Source organism: Coturnix japonica, chromosome Z (assembly GCF_001577835.2).
Source record: "Coturnix japonica isolate 7356 chromosome Z, Coturnix japonica 2.1, whole genome shotgun sequence".
Taxonomy (NCBI): domain Eukaryota; kingdom Metazoa; phylum Chordata; class Aves; order Galliformes; family Phasianidae; genus Coturnix; species Coturnix japonica.
The window spans coordinates 45,874,456-45,887,798 of record NC_029547.1 but is presented as its reverse complement, the minus strand read 5'-3'; the positions used below and the strand labels follow the sequence as shown (position 1 = coordinate 45,887,798).

Below are 13,343 nucleotides of genomic sequence, written 5' to 3'. Positions count from 1 at the left end.
ATAGCCTGAAGCTTCTCAGATGACTAACATCCATTTAAATTTATTTTCTTTCAGTTGGTAATTTTTCTTAAAAGCATCATTAAAACAAAAAAAGTCAAAGCTTTGGAAGTGATATCTGATGTAAGAGAGCTTTCCTTCTGTCTGGGATTCCAGCAATAGCAAGCACCACCAGTTCTCATACTTTCTTAAACTGTGTATTTTTTTCTTGTTCACTGCAAGGAGCAGCCGCAGTGAGTGTTTACCAGCAATTATTTGCTGTCTTCACAACTGCAAGACACATGGATCAGGCACAAAAATTATTTACAGTTTTGCCCACTTGGTTTGGTTTTCCAAGGAGAATGTCATCCTAGCTGCAGTCTTTGTCCTGTCACTGAAATTCAGCTACCAGTACAATTCAAGAGCACTGATCAGTACCCCAGGACTTGCAATAAAGATAAGTCATCATCTGTTGGAAGTAGAAGTCATCAGATACAACTCCAAGTGTTAGGATAGGAGATTCAGTAAGTTCAGTGTCTAGCATAGTCCACCATTAGCTATGAAATATAATTTAGTGGTTTGCTGTAGATGTGGTAATGGGAGGACGGTTGAACTAGATAATCTTGTAGGTCCTTTCCAACCTTGTGATTCTATGATTCTACACTCATACAGCAATAATCATCAATGTGCACAGTGAAGGAAGGGCTGGATTTGCTGTTCAGTTCTGAAGATATAACAGTTTGACTTAGAATACTACTTCCACATGAGATAGTATCCACCATCACGGATTTTTGTCTCTGACAATCCAAGGCCTTGCATGAAATGGAAGACAGATGGTTTTCTAGGATAGAAAAGTGAAAGGGATGTGAACATCAAAATTACTGAGAAAAGATGTTTCAACTTAACCTTCTTGGTCTATGATTCTTTCGCTTATCAAGTCAACTCAGCAAGAGATAGATGGGAAGTGCAACTAGTGCCCAGCATCTATAAACCTCAGTGGAACTGTCCAGCTGCTCTTGTTCAATACCTTGCATTTGCTAGCAACTTTACTGTAGTTGTTAAGCTACTCAGACAAACCATGATTAGATGCTGATTTTTAGTTGAATGCTTTCTTACAAAAAAATCCGTTAGTAATGCAGCACTGTTTTTTTTCCCCTTGGGGTAACGCTTGCATACAACAGAACAGAACCTGACGTGTTCTGTATGAACGTTTGCAGCTATTGACAAAATGCTATAAGGCATACAGTCTTTCACATTACCATCCAAGAGCATTTGTGCTTGCACAAATACCTAACAACAGCAAATAAATCTGGCTAGCATTCAGTAAAGCATCATTAAGAACAGACTCTACCCTTAGGAAAACCAAACCACAGTCATGCAAACACCATTAATCAGTTTTCTTCCCCTCCATGCAACAGAAGCATCACAAATCATGAAGAGTAACATCTGGTATTTTCCACTGAGGTCAGGTTAGAAAACACCATATTTTAAAATTCATTCCAGCCATGATCTTGCTGCATATTACTGAGTCAACAATTTCTGATTATTTCTGCAGTTACACTTACTTTCCAATATGTGCCTTTAAACCAACAATGAGGGTGCATGCAAACATTTGTAAAGCGCAAAGCCACATCCAAAGAGATGACTGTAGAAAGCTGTATTTGTTTCTGGGTGTTATGTTCTGCTTTTAAAAAAAGACACATGAACATCCTCAAAAAGAGACTTTGGAACAAGCTTATGTTGATCTGCTCTATACTCCGCTATAACTCCAAGTTTTCTTAGTGGTGGTGCATCTTGCAGCCCAAGGAAAGGAGCACATAACATACACAAAAGTTATTATGTGAAAGATGCTTTTCTTCCCTTCTCTCCTTCTTCTCTTTTCATTCTAATTGAGACAGAAACACAGACATCATCTTGCCCACCAGAGGCTGCATCACAGCTGTAACATATGCTCCAGGACTTCAGGAAAGCTCAAGAGGGCTCAGCTCTGCCATCACACTTACCTGCCTCACACCCAGTACTAGACAAGTGCAACAGTTTGACAAACCACAGGAGAGAGAACCATAGCACTAGAGCTACCAAATCCAGTGCTTTTTCACACCACTTTCACAGTTACCTACTACACAGAAAATGAACGCAGAATTCAAAACAAGTCCAGATTTCCTACAGGCAAGCCTTATTTCCCTGTAGTTTGCCTGGTTTATTCTTAATTACTAGTCTAGCCTACAAGAGCAAGTGTTTTGCATACCTACATCCTGCTTCATGATGCCAAGCTGTGCACCAGCTCCTCAACTCCATTTTACCAACTCATGACGCTGAGCAAAGCAGAACCAACAAAAACCTCGAACTAAATTTGAATTCTTCCATGTTCTTTTTGGACATTTTGATAGAGCTCACAAAATCCAGTCATAGTAACTCATCACAGTTGCAGAGCAAGCATAAACATACCACCCATTTACTAGATCTTCATCTATGAAAGTAATACAGAAACAAATGCTCTTTCTTATTAGCACATCAACATGGACCAAAACAAGAAGAGGCATGTCTGCCCTACCTCTGATAGGCTGCTCCTGCAGAGAATGGCCTCAAATCATGTCAGCAAGCATAAAGTCAACAAATAGTTGTATTGAACCTGTATGTTGTGTCATCAGTCTACATAAAGCATATAGAGCACAAAAGCTGAGTTTCTGACCAGTTCCCATTGAATTTTTAAGCCTATTTTGTGAAGTCATAGTAAAAGGCTGCCAAATCAATAAAGCAAGATGTTCTACCTCTGTAACAATCAGACAGAACTGTCTGAAACTTCAATCTTCATTTACTTTTAAAGATAAGAAAATCTCCTCTGTTGTGGACTACAAAAAAGCCTAGAAAGATGCAGGAGAAACTGCAGCCATCAATTTATTGTCTGATTCCAGAAACAGACTCCATTTAATTAAGATTTCACTCATGTTTTGCCACTACAGACTTTCAGAGTTCAGTTGAAAAGCCAGCAGGCAAAGAAATTCCATCAATTTACCAGCAAGCCACACAAAATACTACAGTTGACTACAAATACTACAAAAAGTATTGTGTTTGTTGTGCTAGTATTTACTGTAACAACTTGTTTTACTTTGAGCTAGCTTACCATTTCAGTATAATACAGTAGAAAAGCAGTAATTGGAAAAAGAGAGATTAAGTACTTCGGTGAACAGAAACTCACCAGTTAACAATAAATAAATAAGCAAATACAAAGGACTTTATGTAGGACATTCTTCTTCAGCACTGTCAGAAATTCCTTTACTTCAAAAGACAAAAACTCATCATGATGAGAAGTGACAGGGAAAAAAAAAAAAAAAAAAAAGGCCTAACAGTTAACATCTCTGAAGTAAGATTTGTGATTCAGATTTTTCCCATTTAGTCAGTTTCCAGGTTGCATCTAGTCTAAGAAGATGGAAGATTTGAAAAAGAAGAATAAAAAAATAAATAAACAAATAAAAACACCAAAACACACACACAAAAAAAGAAAACAAGACAACCTTTCAGTTTTAGCTTAAACCTATTTTGCATAGTATATTTTTGCACTAAAGCTAAGGCAACAAAATCCTGTGCATCAGCTTAACATTCTCTGGTCTAAATTAATAGCCAGAAATTACCACAGGAATTGGTACCTTTGCAGTTCTGGCTCCAGTGTTCAGCTCTTGCCTATGAAACCAGTGTATGGTGCAGTAATAAGCAAGATCTGTCTTCCCAGTTCCAATTCCAGACCAAGGCTGGAGGGGGGAGAGTTACCCTTTTCATGAAAAGGCCAAGCCTTGTATTTAACGTTTACTCAGCAGCACATAGTAGAGAAGGTTTGTTTCTTTTTAATTTCACATATTTGTCAGCTGGTATGCACTACTCTAAGCAGCAAGCAACACCATGTTAAACATTAGGGAGAATGTGTTAAATTATTTTAGAGGAGGTGACAGAGTTAAATATAGAGAAATGCTATTCATTTTATGTACAGCTGATTTCCATCCCCAGTTACGCAGCCAATTATAGCAACCACAACATATCGCATTCCCTCCCAACATAAGAATTTCTGGCTTCATCTCCTCACAGTCACCATGGGGTGCAAAGTGTTCGTGGTGGCCACTGGCCATGAATCCAAAATGATGCAGTTTCACAGCACATGTGAGACTGGCTGCTTTGGTTAGAGAAAAGATGAGGACTTAGACTGAAGCAACTCCAGCATAATTTCTGTTCTGCCTCAACTCATGCACATCAGGCCTAGTGGAAAGGAACAAGTCATCTTCTGTTTTGTTTTCCACTACTCAGTAACAATGGGATAGTTAGGATATTTCCAACCAAGCAAGAAACAACTTTAAATAGATTCCAAAGCACAGGAGGTGTCTAACTAACTTTAGTTCTCTTAATATTCCAGTGTGGTCTTTTACAGGGCTCCTAACATGTAAATAAATCTGTCTTGTTACTAGTCAAAATTCTTGTTTGTGTGCTATTGAACATCAAACTTCACCTGCTGCAACTGTAAACCAAGAGCTGAGAGAACATACACACCAAATTTCAAGAGTGATATTCTTTCAACTTTTTCCCACCTTATATTTGAAGAAAAACAAATCTTGCTGTGCCAGAATGACTAGCATGCAGTGTACTATTTGGCAACAGGACAATATATAAGTACTTACTAGAGAGGAATCCACAATACCATATGAGGTAGATTGATGATGGATAAGTTCCCATTTGGGGCCAACTTCTAGCCATGACTAGCACAATGTTGAACTTTCTATGACTACAGCACACAAAAACGTAGGTGCAAGAGAACAAACTTGTAGTTTTTTCAAAAATTCATCAGCTGTAAAGCTTAGTGGATTGGTACACTCTTACACCTTGGCTAGTGCTGTTTGGAATATGCAAGTACAAGCAAATGGCAAACCTTAAACTGTGGGGTCATTAAAGTGCTGAAAGATCACAGGTTGGTTTACTCAACTCAGCCACCCTGAAGAGGCCAGAAATTTTCTTTCTAAACATTTCATGCCATACACACTGCTATATCCAGACTAATATTTGTCAAAGCAATTATCATTGTTCTTTTTTGCATTATTTGCAGCTGGAAGCTTGGCGCCAGCAAACAACGTGCCAGAGGCAACCTGGTAAAGGAATAAGGATTTTACAAGACCTGACTCACCACCAATGCACTGCAGTGACTATTCAGATGAGACTACATGTCTGAACAAAAAAACAGACTCCTTAGTTACAGGGGAAACTGACACTCAAGGCCTTCTGAAGTAGGTGCAGGTTCATGGGAATGCTGTTTTCTGTACACTCCCAGCATTTCCGTGATAGCCTGAAGGAAGACAGTCCTATTGCTCCCAGGATGCCCATGGGGAGCTCCCAGTTAAGACAGATGAGGTTGCTCTTCCTAGGCTGTATGTCATACATTGGAGATGCCTCCATGACTCAGGTATGGACTCTTTCTGCATTACCTAGAAAAAAACAATGAAGTGTCTGAAGGTGTTTGCTTTTCTAGCACTGGCTGCATGCTTTCTCCAGATAAGGAAGGACCCAAAGCACAAAAACCACGACGGTCAGAAAATCAAACTTGCTCACTGCTATTCTGCTACATAGTCAGAACAATGTGGATAGAAACAGGACAATAAATACACAGAAAAAATAGAGAAAAGAGGATTGTAATGCTATAAGCCTGTGAACAAAGCAGTGAATTTTTACTTGAAATCCTCATTAGTATCCCCTCTATTCTTATTTAGCCTCAAAAGCAGCTACTGTTAGTACAATTCTCACTTCTCTGTATGGAGACTCTGTCCTTCCCTATCCAGCACTGGCCTTGGTTTATGTTCACCTACAAAACTTTACTGATGGTGAAGATCCCATGCTGGCTGTGGCTCTGGGGAGCCTGGTCTAGTGGTTGGCGACCCTGCCCATGACAGGGGGGTTGAAACAAGACGACCATTTTGGTCTTTTTCAACCCAGGCCATTCTATGATTCTGTGATTTTATCTGCCATCACCCAGCTTGAAGAAAATGCTGAAAAACACAGGCAAGGCTGTAAGATGACAACAGGCACCTGAACCAAATGCTCTAAAGCATTCTTGGAAAGCATTTCCAGCTCCTTAAATCTAGCATACACAGCTTTCTCCTGTAGCTGTTGGTCATTCCTGGAATACATGCAGAAGTTGATTTAGTTAGCCTGTCCTGTACATGCTGGACTTGCATGGGGAAGGACACTTTCATATTAAATGCAGAAGTCCTTCTGGGACTTACATCTTCCAGTATTCAAAGGATATTGGAAACAGGCTGCTGTGCTGATTCAGGACCAACTCAAAAACATGCACACTGGCGCTTCCACACATCATGTGAGTCAGCATATCCTACCCACAAGATCTAACACATCCAGTTCCAGGACAACTGTGCAAGTAATCTCTTACAAGAAATACCTTAAAAAAACAAAAAACTTCTCCCCAGTATCAAACCCCTGCGCCTTTAATTTTCCTGAAATAGCCTTGAGTTGCCTCTGAAATCTGTAACAGAATTGTAGAATGGCTTAGGTTGGAAGAGACCTTATACATTACCTAGTTCCAACCGTCTGCTGTGGGCAGGGTTGATATGCACTAAATCAGGCTGACCAGCACCCCATCCAACCTGGTCCTGAACACCTCCAGAGAAGGCAGGCTCAGTGTGTATTTCAGTATTTTTTTTCCCAGTGTATAATCAGTTGCATTGTGACAGGCTTCTGAAGCCTGTACACAACATAGCAGTTACTCTACATAGAACACAAGGCAAGTTACATCTCAGACAAGGGGACTATTTTCAGAAACACCCACTGTAATCTGTACCAGTCTAAAATAAAAGAGGTGGGCTTTCTCCCTGTCTACTGTGTGCCCTGAGGCAGAAGCACAAAAGAGAGGCCAGAGACCTTAGCAGAGACTCTGGCCTCTGGCCCAATACTAAATGATGTCTGAAAAAGCAAGAGAAAAACAAGGGGCTTTCTTAAATTGCTAGGCAGAGCACAGACCTAAGGTCCTTTAAAGACCTCTAAGAAATGAGAGTACTGATGTACTGTATGCTTACCTCAACTTCCTAACCAAGATCTAGGCTCAAAGGCCTTGCTTGCCCAAATATTCCTTTGTTCCTCATTCAAATGCAGAGAAAACACTGCTTCTGATCTGGAAAGGACGGTCGTTTTCTGCTGCCAGCAATCTTCTCTAAATGTTCCTTTACAAAGCCTTACCCTCTGATAATACTTCATCCTCTCCACTAAAAAGAATCCCACAAGTTTTTGATAAATTGGTTCTAAATCTGTTTGAGAATAACTATCCTTAGTTTTAGAATTGTTCAAATATACTGTTTTTTTGTATGACAGTATTTGTCATGTCAGTCACTGAGTACTCAAGAATCATACTTTGGAGGTAAGAAGATCCCTCAAAGCCAAACAGTAAGTTACACAGACTGCATCTGTTGCTCTTTTATCTCATTCTTGTTGCCATCATTCCTAGTGATACCTCAAAAGGGTAACAGTACAAACTTCATCTAAACAGTATCTAAAATTGAATTCTCCATGTAGAGTTTTTTATCATCTGTGTGGCCCAACAAATAGATATCTGTGTGTTGCCTAGATTTGGCATTTGATTGGAAGTGATGCATGTGGTCTGAAGAGCTGACTAATTCCTGAGAAGCACAGATACCTGGAAGAGCTGAGTCACCACATCCAGTTGTCACAAGGCGGGGTAAGGGCACTACCCCCTTCCAAGCTCCCCACGGGGAAGCCCACCTGGCGATGATACAATCATATGGAATTTTGATAGAGAAAAAAATCACCCAGATTTATCTCCATTCAGGCACCACAGAAAACAAACAGAGCCCTTTGCATCATTGTGCAGCATCCAGTGCAAGCTGACAGGAGTAAATAGCCAGATGAGACTTTTATTTTTTTAAACCTCCCCAACACTGCCTATGAAGAATGATCGACATCCAGAAAGCCTGGATGTCTCTAGCATTACCATGCTGGCCTGGCAGAGTCTCAGTCACTAACTTCTGTTGGAGCACAGCAGCTCCAGCCCCAATTCCTAAGCACAGTTCATTTCCCAGGTCTGATCCAAACAACAACGCTTGCTATGAAAGAACAGTTCCTGTCACCTGTTTCTACTATGGGTCCCTTAATTATAGCAGAAGGCAGCTCTAGACTGATGCTAAAGGAAAACTAAGCACTGAAAGCATGCATAGGAAAATAGTGGGAATATCGTACAACACACATGGAGAGACAGCTCAGCCACTGCACAGGAAGAGAAAGGTTTTAACTACAGTTGCAGAGGGAACAGTTATTTCAGCTGTTAGGCTGGAAGCAAATGAGCAACTGGGTAGCAGCTTTACAAGGAACACCAATCACAGTGATTGTAACTTTGATTGTTTCTTCTTTCTTCTCTCATCTCCAGCTCTTCATTTATTTCTTGGATGAGGATGAGGTTATCCAGTTAGTATCAGCAATGCTGTTACCTTTCTAGCAGGTAACTTCTTTCTCTAGTCCAAATTCTAATCAGAATCCTTAGAAATCAGAACATCTCAGCTATCCATACTTGTTTCCAGGCATGCATGAGAGCAGCCAGGATCTCAATCAGGGTACAGTATGCCAGATATTTAGATTGTAGAACTTTCTTCATACATTTCTATTTACATCAGTACAGCAAATCCCCAGACAGAACAGTGATATGTCAAATATGCAACTACACTTTAAGCACAAAGAAACTGGATTCCCAGCGATTTTCTCCCAACCTCTGTATGGGTGTGACAGACATCTGCAAGTATCAGCTCAGGCCACCAGATATGGATGGCTGCCATCAGATAACATCTTATTATAAACATAAATTGGCTCTCAGCATGCTCTGCCTAAGCCTCAGGTCAAGCCTTTCCTCAGAATCTTCACAAACCTTGGCACAGGGGTTGCTTTCCTCTAATCAGCAAAACTGCAAAGTTGAGAGATAATACTGCAAGCAGAAGAAAATTCAAGCCTGATTAAATCCAATTCTATCACAGACAGCATGGAATCAAATAGACTATTAACTAGTTTATTGAAATAATCCACTTTAGGGCATATTTTCTTTTTAAGTGCCCGTTGAGAATCAATTTCTCAGAGTCAAACAGTTCAAAGAATGCAAGGCCAATGCTGATGAACAAACAGGATTTTACCAGTATTCACAGCTTACTCATCTAGTTGTTGACTGCTCTCTTCCGGACCTGGAGTTTCCACAATTATGAATGTCCACAGCTTTCAGCGAGAAACAGAGAAAGTTTCAAATGAACTTATCATTTATTTAAGACACTACAAATTTCTATCCAGATGTAACCTTATCTTCTCAAACTGGAGTAACAGGGTATTTCTTCATATGGAGACTTGCTTTTGCCAAATACTCTACTATCTGAAGAAGCACACAGTATGCACAAAAAAATTTTAGGCCCCAATTTCCAAAAAGCCCTTGCATCTGTCAAAATGACTGTCAAAGGAAAAACATCCATGTTAGCTGACAATGTGCTGTTCACAGAACTAGAGAATGGCCTGCTGATGACTTCATGGAAACATAAGCACCAAAAGTTCTAAATCTGAATAGAATCAGTACACCAAACTGGAAAAACAGTAGTAATCTCCAATAAATCTTCAAGAAAAGTAAAGGGCATTGTAGTTTATCTTTTAAGTATAAACACTTGAGGCTTCCTTTGATAGTGTTGTTTCAATCTGTAATAACTGTAAAGTCAAAATAGCCTGATCTTGAGCAACTGGGGGAAAATTTTGCATAATCAAGCTATGACAGTGTCATTAACACAACTGTAGCATAAACAGGAAACGTAAGTGGAGCAACCAAGTTGCATTAAGCACCCTTGCACACTACCTGTGTAACACAAAAGTGTAAAACGTGAACAGCTGACTTCTCAAGCAGAAGACAGTGATAGCTGTGGTTTCTGATATCTTGTTTTATGAAGAATATACACCCTTCCACAGTGTACGATGTTATGCTCAACATCAGTAAGGTCAGAGAAACAGAAAACAAGTTGTGATTGACAAAATGAAGGATGTGAGCCTACACCTGCATTTGTGCTAAAAACATCTCTGTTTATAGTCATATCCAAGAGGGTACTTTTTAACTAGTTCAGAGTGAGAGGCTAGCATGAGCCAATTAGGACATATTCCTCTATATCAAGCCACAAGACAAGTTGTTTCCCTTATACTGTCCTCTGCATATTTAATATTGCTTCTCAAGTACAATTTAAATCTTTTTGCTTAAAGCCCAGAAAGTATGGAGAGTAGCTCTTTTAGCTGGCTCTCCTTAATTACATTTTGAAGCAGAAAGCAGATTGCTCCCATCTGGAATTAGCCCATGCTTAACAGTCAAGAAGGACTTCACTATAATCTAAGTTAAACAGACAGCCATATAAACATCCTTTTGCTAACAAATACCACAAACAAAGCAGCAAACCAAGCACTGAGGCCATACCACAATCCAAATGACTTCTTTACAAGTACTAAATACTAAAATTCACCTACGAAATACAAACTGTAAAAACTCCCTAAAAAGACACATTTAGTTTTTCATTTGCCAAGTAAAACAGAAATGTAAATTCTATGAAATAAAACAAATACAAAAACATATGCTTGAAAATGACAGAACATAACCTGATCTCAAGGAGACTTGCGAAAAGACTTTATTTCTACTAGCATCAGGACAAGATGACTGGAAACTAATCACCCAGATCTCAACCCACTAAACATTTTCAGTTAAGTTTCAGTCATCTTCTACTGGATCAACCAAATGCATACTCAGAACACTTACTACATGAGTATACATGGTTAGAACAGTTTCTAATGTACTTTTAGCATTTATAATGTTTGATTATAACAAACATTTATAATGTTTGATTATAGCAAACATTTACAGAATTACCCGGGTTGGAAGGGACCTCAAGGATCAAACATTTGTTCGAGTACAAAGCAAATTTAGCAGTTTATGAGCTGCAACAAACACTATAGTTGGTCAAGGGAGCAGGTGACAGCTTCTTGCAATTGCAACAGTACACACATCTACTATCACTCGCTATAGCTATGACATCCAGTATTGTACAATAAACCATCCATTTATTATGGCTAATTCTGGAAAAGAAAGTGGTGTAAGTTTCTGTTAGGAGTACAGAAAGTGGGAAATCAAGGTGCTGTAAACTTCAAAGCTGAAATTACCAATGCTCATCACTGGTGTGCAAGTAGCAAGAAGTCATCTAAACCAGTTTGTTTTTCTGAGATTACTCGACTAGAATGAATAGATGTACAACAACTCTCCCATTCCCTCTATTGGAACTTTCAAACAATAAAGTCATCATGAAATTTCCCGAGCACCTCATCAGAAAATCACTTTATGAAGGGAAAAACAAACATCTGCATGAAAAAGGGATATCTGCAACTAACACCCTCATCTTTCCCCAAGGATTCATCTTTCCTGATGGCCCAAAATAGGAGCTGTCCAACAGAAAAGGAAAGCATGCAATGAACTCATCTGGACACAGGTGTGACTTTTACCTCACAGTGACTTTTACCTCACATCTTTTACCTCAAAAGATCTGCTGTACGAATACAAGAAAAACACAACCTATCTGCACAAAGGTATGTATCACATCAAATCATTCTAAGTTAAAAAAATTACGTCTGCAGACCTTGGAAATTTTTAGGCTACATAGCAAACGAGTAGGAAATGGATGCAGGCTGTATCAGAGAAACATGCAGACAAGACAGGCACGTGATGACAGGACAAAGGCATCCCTCCAAATTCCTACAACACTGCAATTACAAACCACTTCACAACACAATAGGAAAGCAACTACCAAGAACATTGGTTAAAGGCTCTCAAGCATCCTAAAGTGTCTCATTCCATGCATGGTCACAGAAATTTATTAGAGAAGGAAGAAAATAAAGATGTAGCTTTGCAGCCCTCCTGCAACACAGTGAAAGCTGAAAAGAATGAATGTGAAGGAGGAAAAAAAAAAGCCATAAGCAAATGGATTAATTGCGGCATTAATTTATCTTACAACATTATGCTTTGGCCATTCTTGCTATGTACACAGATTATAACCTTGTCATCACCAAGCAGGGCAGTGCAGACTCCAGTCCCCATGCTCATTTTTTCACTTCAATACATGATAGTACAAACCATTTATATTTGACAGCCAGCTCCAGAGCAGTATTTTTAGATATCAAGGCAAGTATATGTACATGAAAAGCCTTCACAGCAGTTACTATTACTATCTGACATTTTCAGAAAAAGCAAAACACGGTTTTGCATTTTAAAAGACATTTTGGTTTCACAGCAGTTGTAATATCCAAGTGAACTGCCATGCAGTTAAATCTCACATGTGCAATTTTCTTTTCTTACCTGTCATTATTCTCTGGGCTTCATATGGCTCCATATAGCCAGTGTTCTCCCCCTTTACCATTTTGTTCAACTCACTTTTGGCATCAAATGGATCTGAGTAGTCATCAGCTATCAAGACCTGAAAGACAGGAAAGTAACTGTTATTAGATCTCAAGTCAGACATGCAAACCAGAATGCAGTAACACCCTAATAGCAAAAAAACCTGAAGTTTCATTCAGTTGCATCATATGCCATCTTCAGAGTACAACTTTGGTTCAGAGGACAGATACAACTGCTGTGGATCATTAACTAAATGGTGCTGAAATATGCTTGCTTCTTTTCATCCCAGAGACTGTACAAAACAAACAAACAAAAAACAGCTTGTTTGTCAGAAATTTTCCAATTAGCAGAAGATACAGAATAATTGGGATGGGCAAACCAGAAGGATCTAACCACTCAGCATACCCAATCCAGTGTAATTCATAACAGAGATTTTTGCTAACATCTGGTTTAAAAAGTCATAATCCACAATACTGCTAAACAACTTATCAGCTGGTAGGAATCATTCCCCCTTATTATGGAAGAGGCTGAGAAGCTGACAAGGGAGCCAGAGCTATGAGAGAAACCCTCATGTGAGAGTTACTGCAGAGCATGCAGGTGTAAAGCAGAACAGGAACAGGAGTCTGCAGCTGAGAGAGCAGCAGCAGGTTTCTGTCTTTCTCTGCCAGAAATCAAAGAACTGTGCAACGGTTCTGATGGGATCAAATCCAACCTGCCCAGTCTCCTGTTCATGGCAGGGAAAGCCTGAAGGATTCTGCCCTGAAGGCAACTCTCCTTCATAGGGATTTTTTAACCATGAGTCTACCTGTCCCACCAGTTTTTCATCTTTAAGACCAGTAACAGCGGGACAGAAAGCAGACTGCTACACCAACAGCTCCAATTTTTTAAACAAAGAAACAGTGGTTCAGTGCCAGCTCTAAGACTGAAG

General features: G+C 39.5%; 1 protein-coding gene across 1 annotated transcript in view; it reads right to left on the bottom strand.

Moving 5' to 3' along the window:
* The window catches only part of SHB (SH2 domain containing adaptor protein B), a 69,283-nt gene that overhangs the window by 36,615 nt on the left and 19,325 nt on the right, over positions 1-13,343 (bottom strand). Inside the window, exon 2 of the mRNA XM_015849495.2 lies at positions 12,377-12,494. Within this exon, the coding sequence (XP_015704981.1) occupies positions 12,377-12,494 (118 nt within the window). The remainder of the gene's footprint in view (positions 1-12,376; positions 12,495-13,343) is intronic.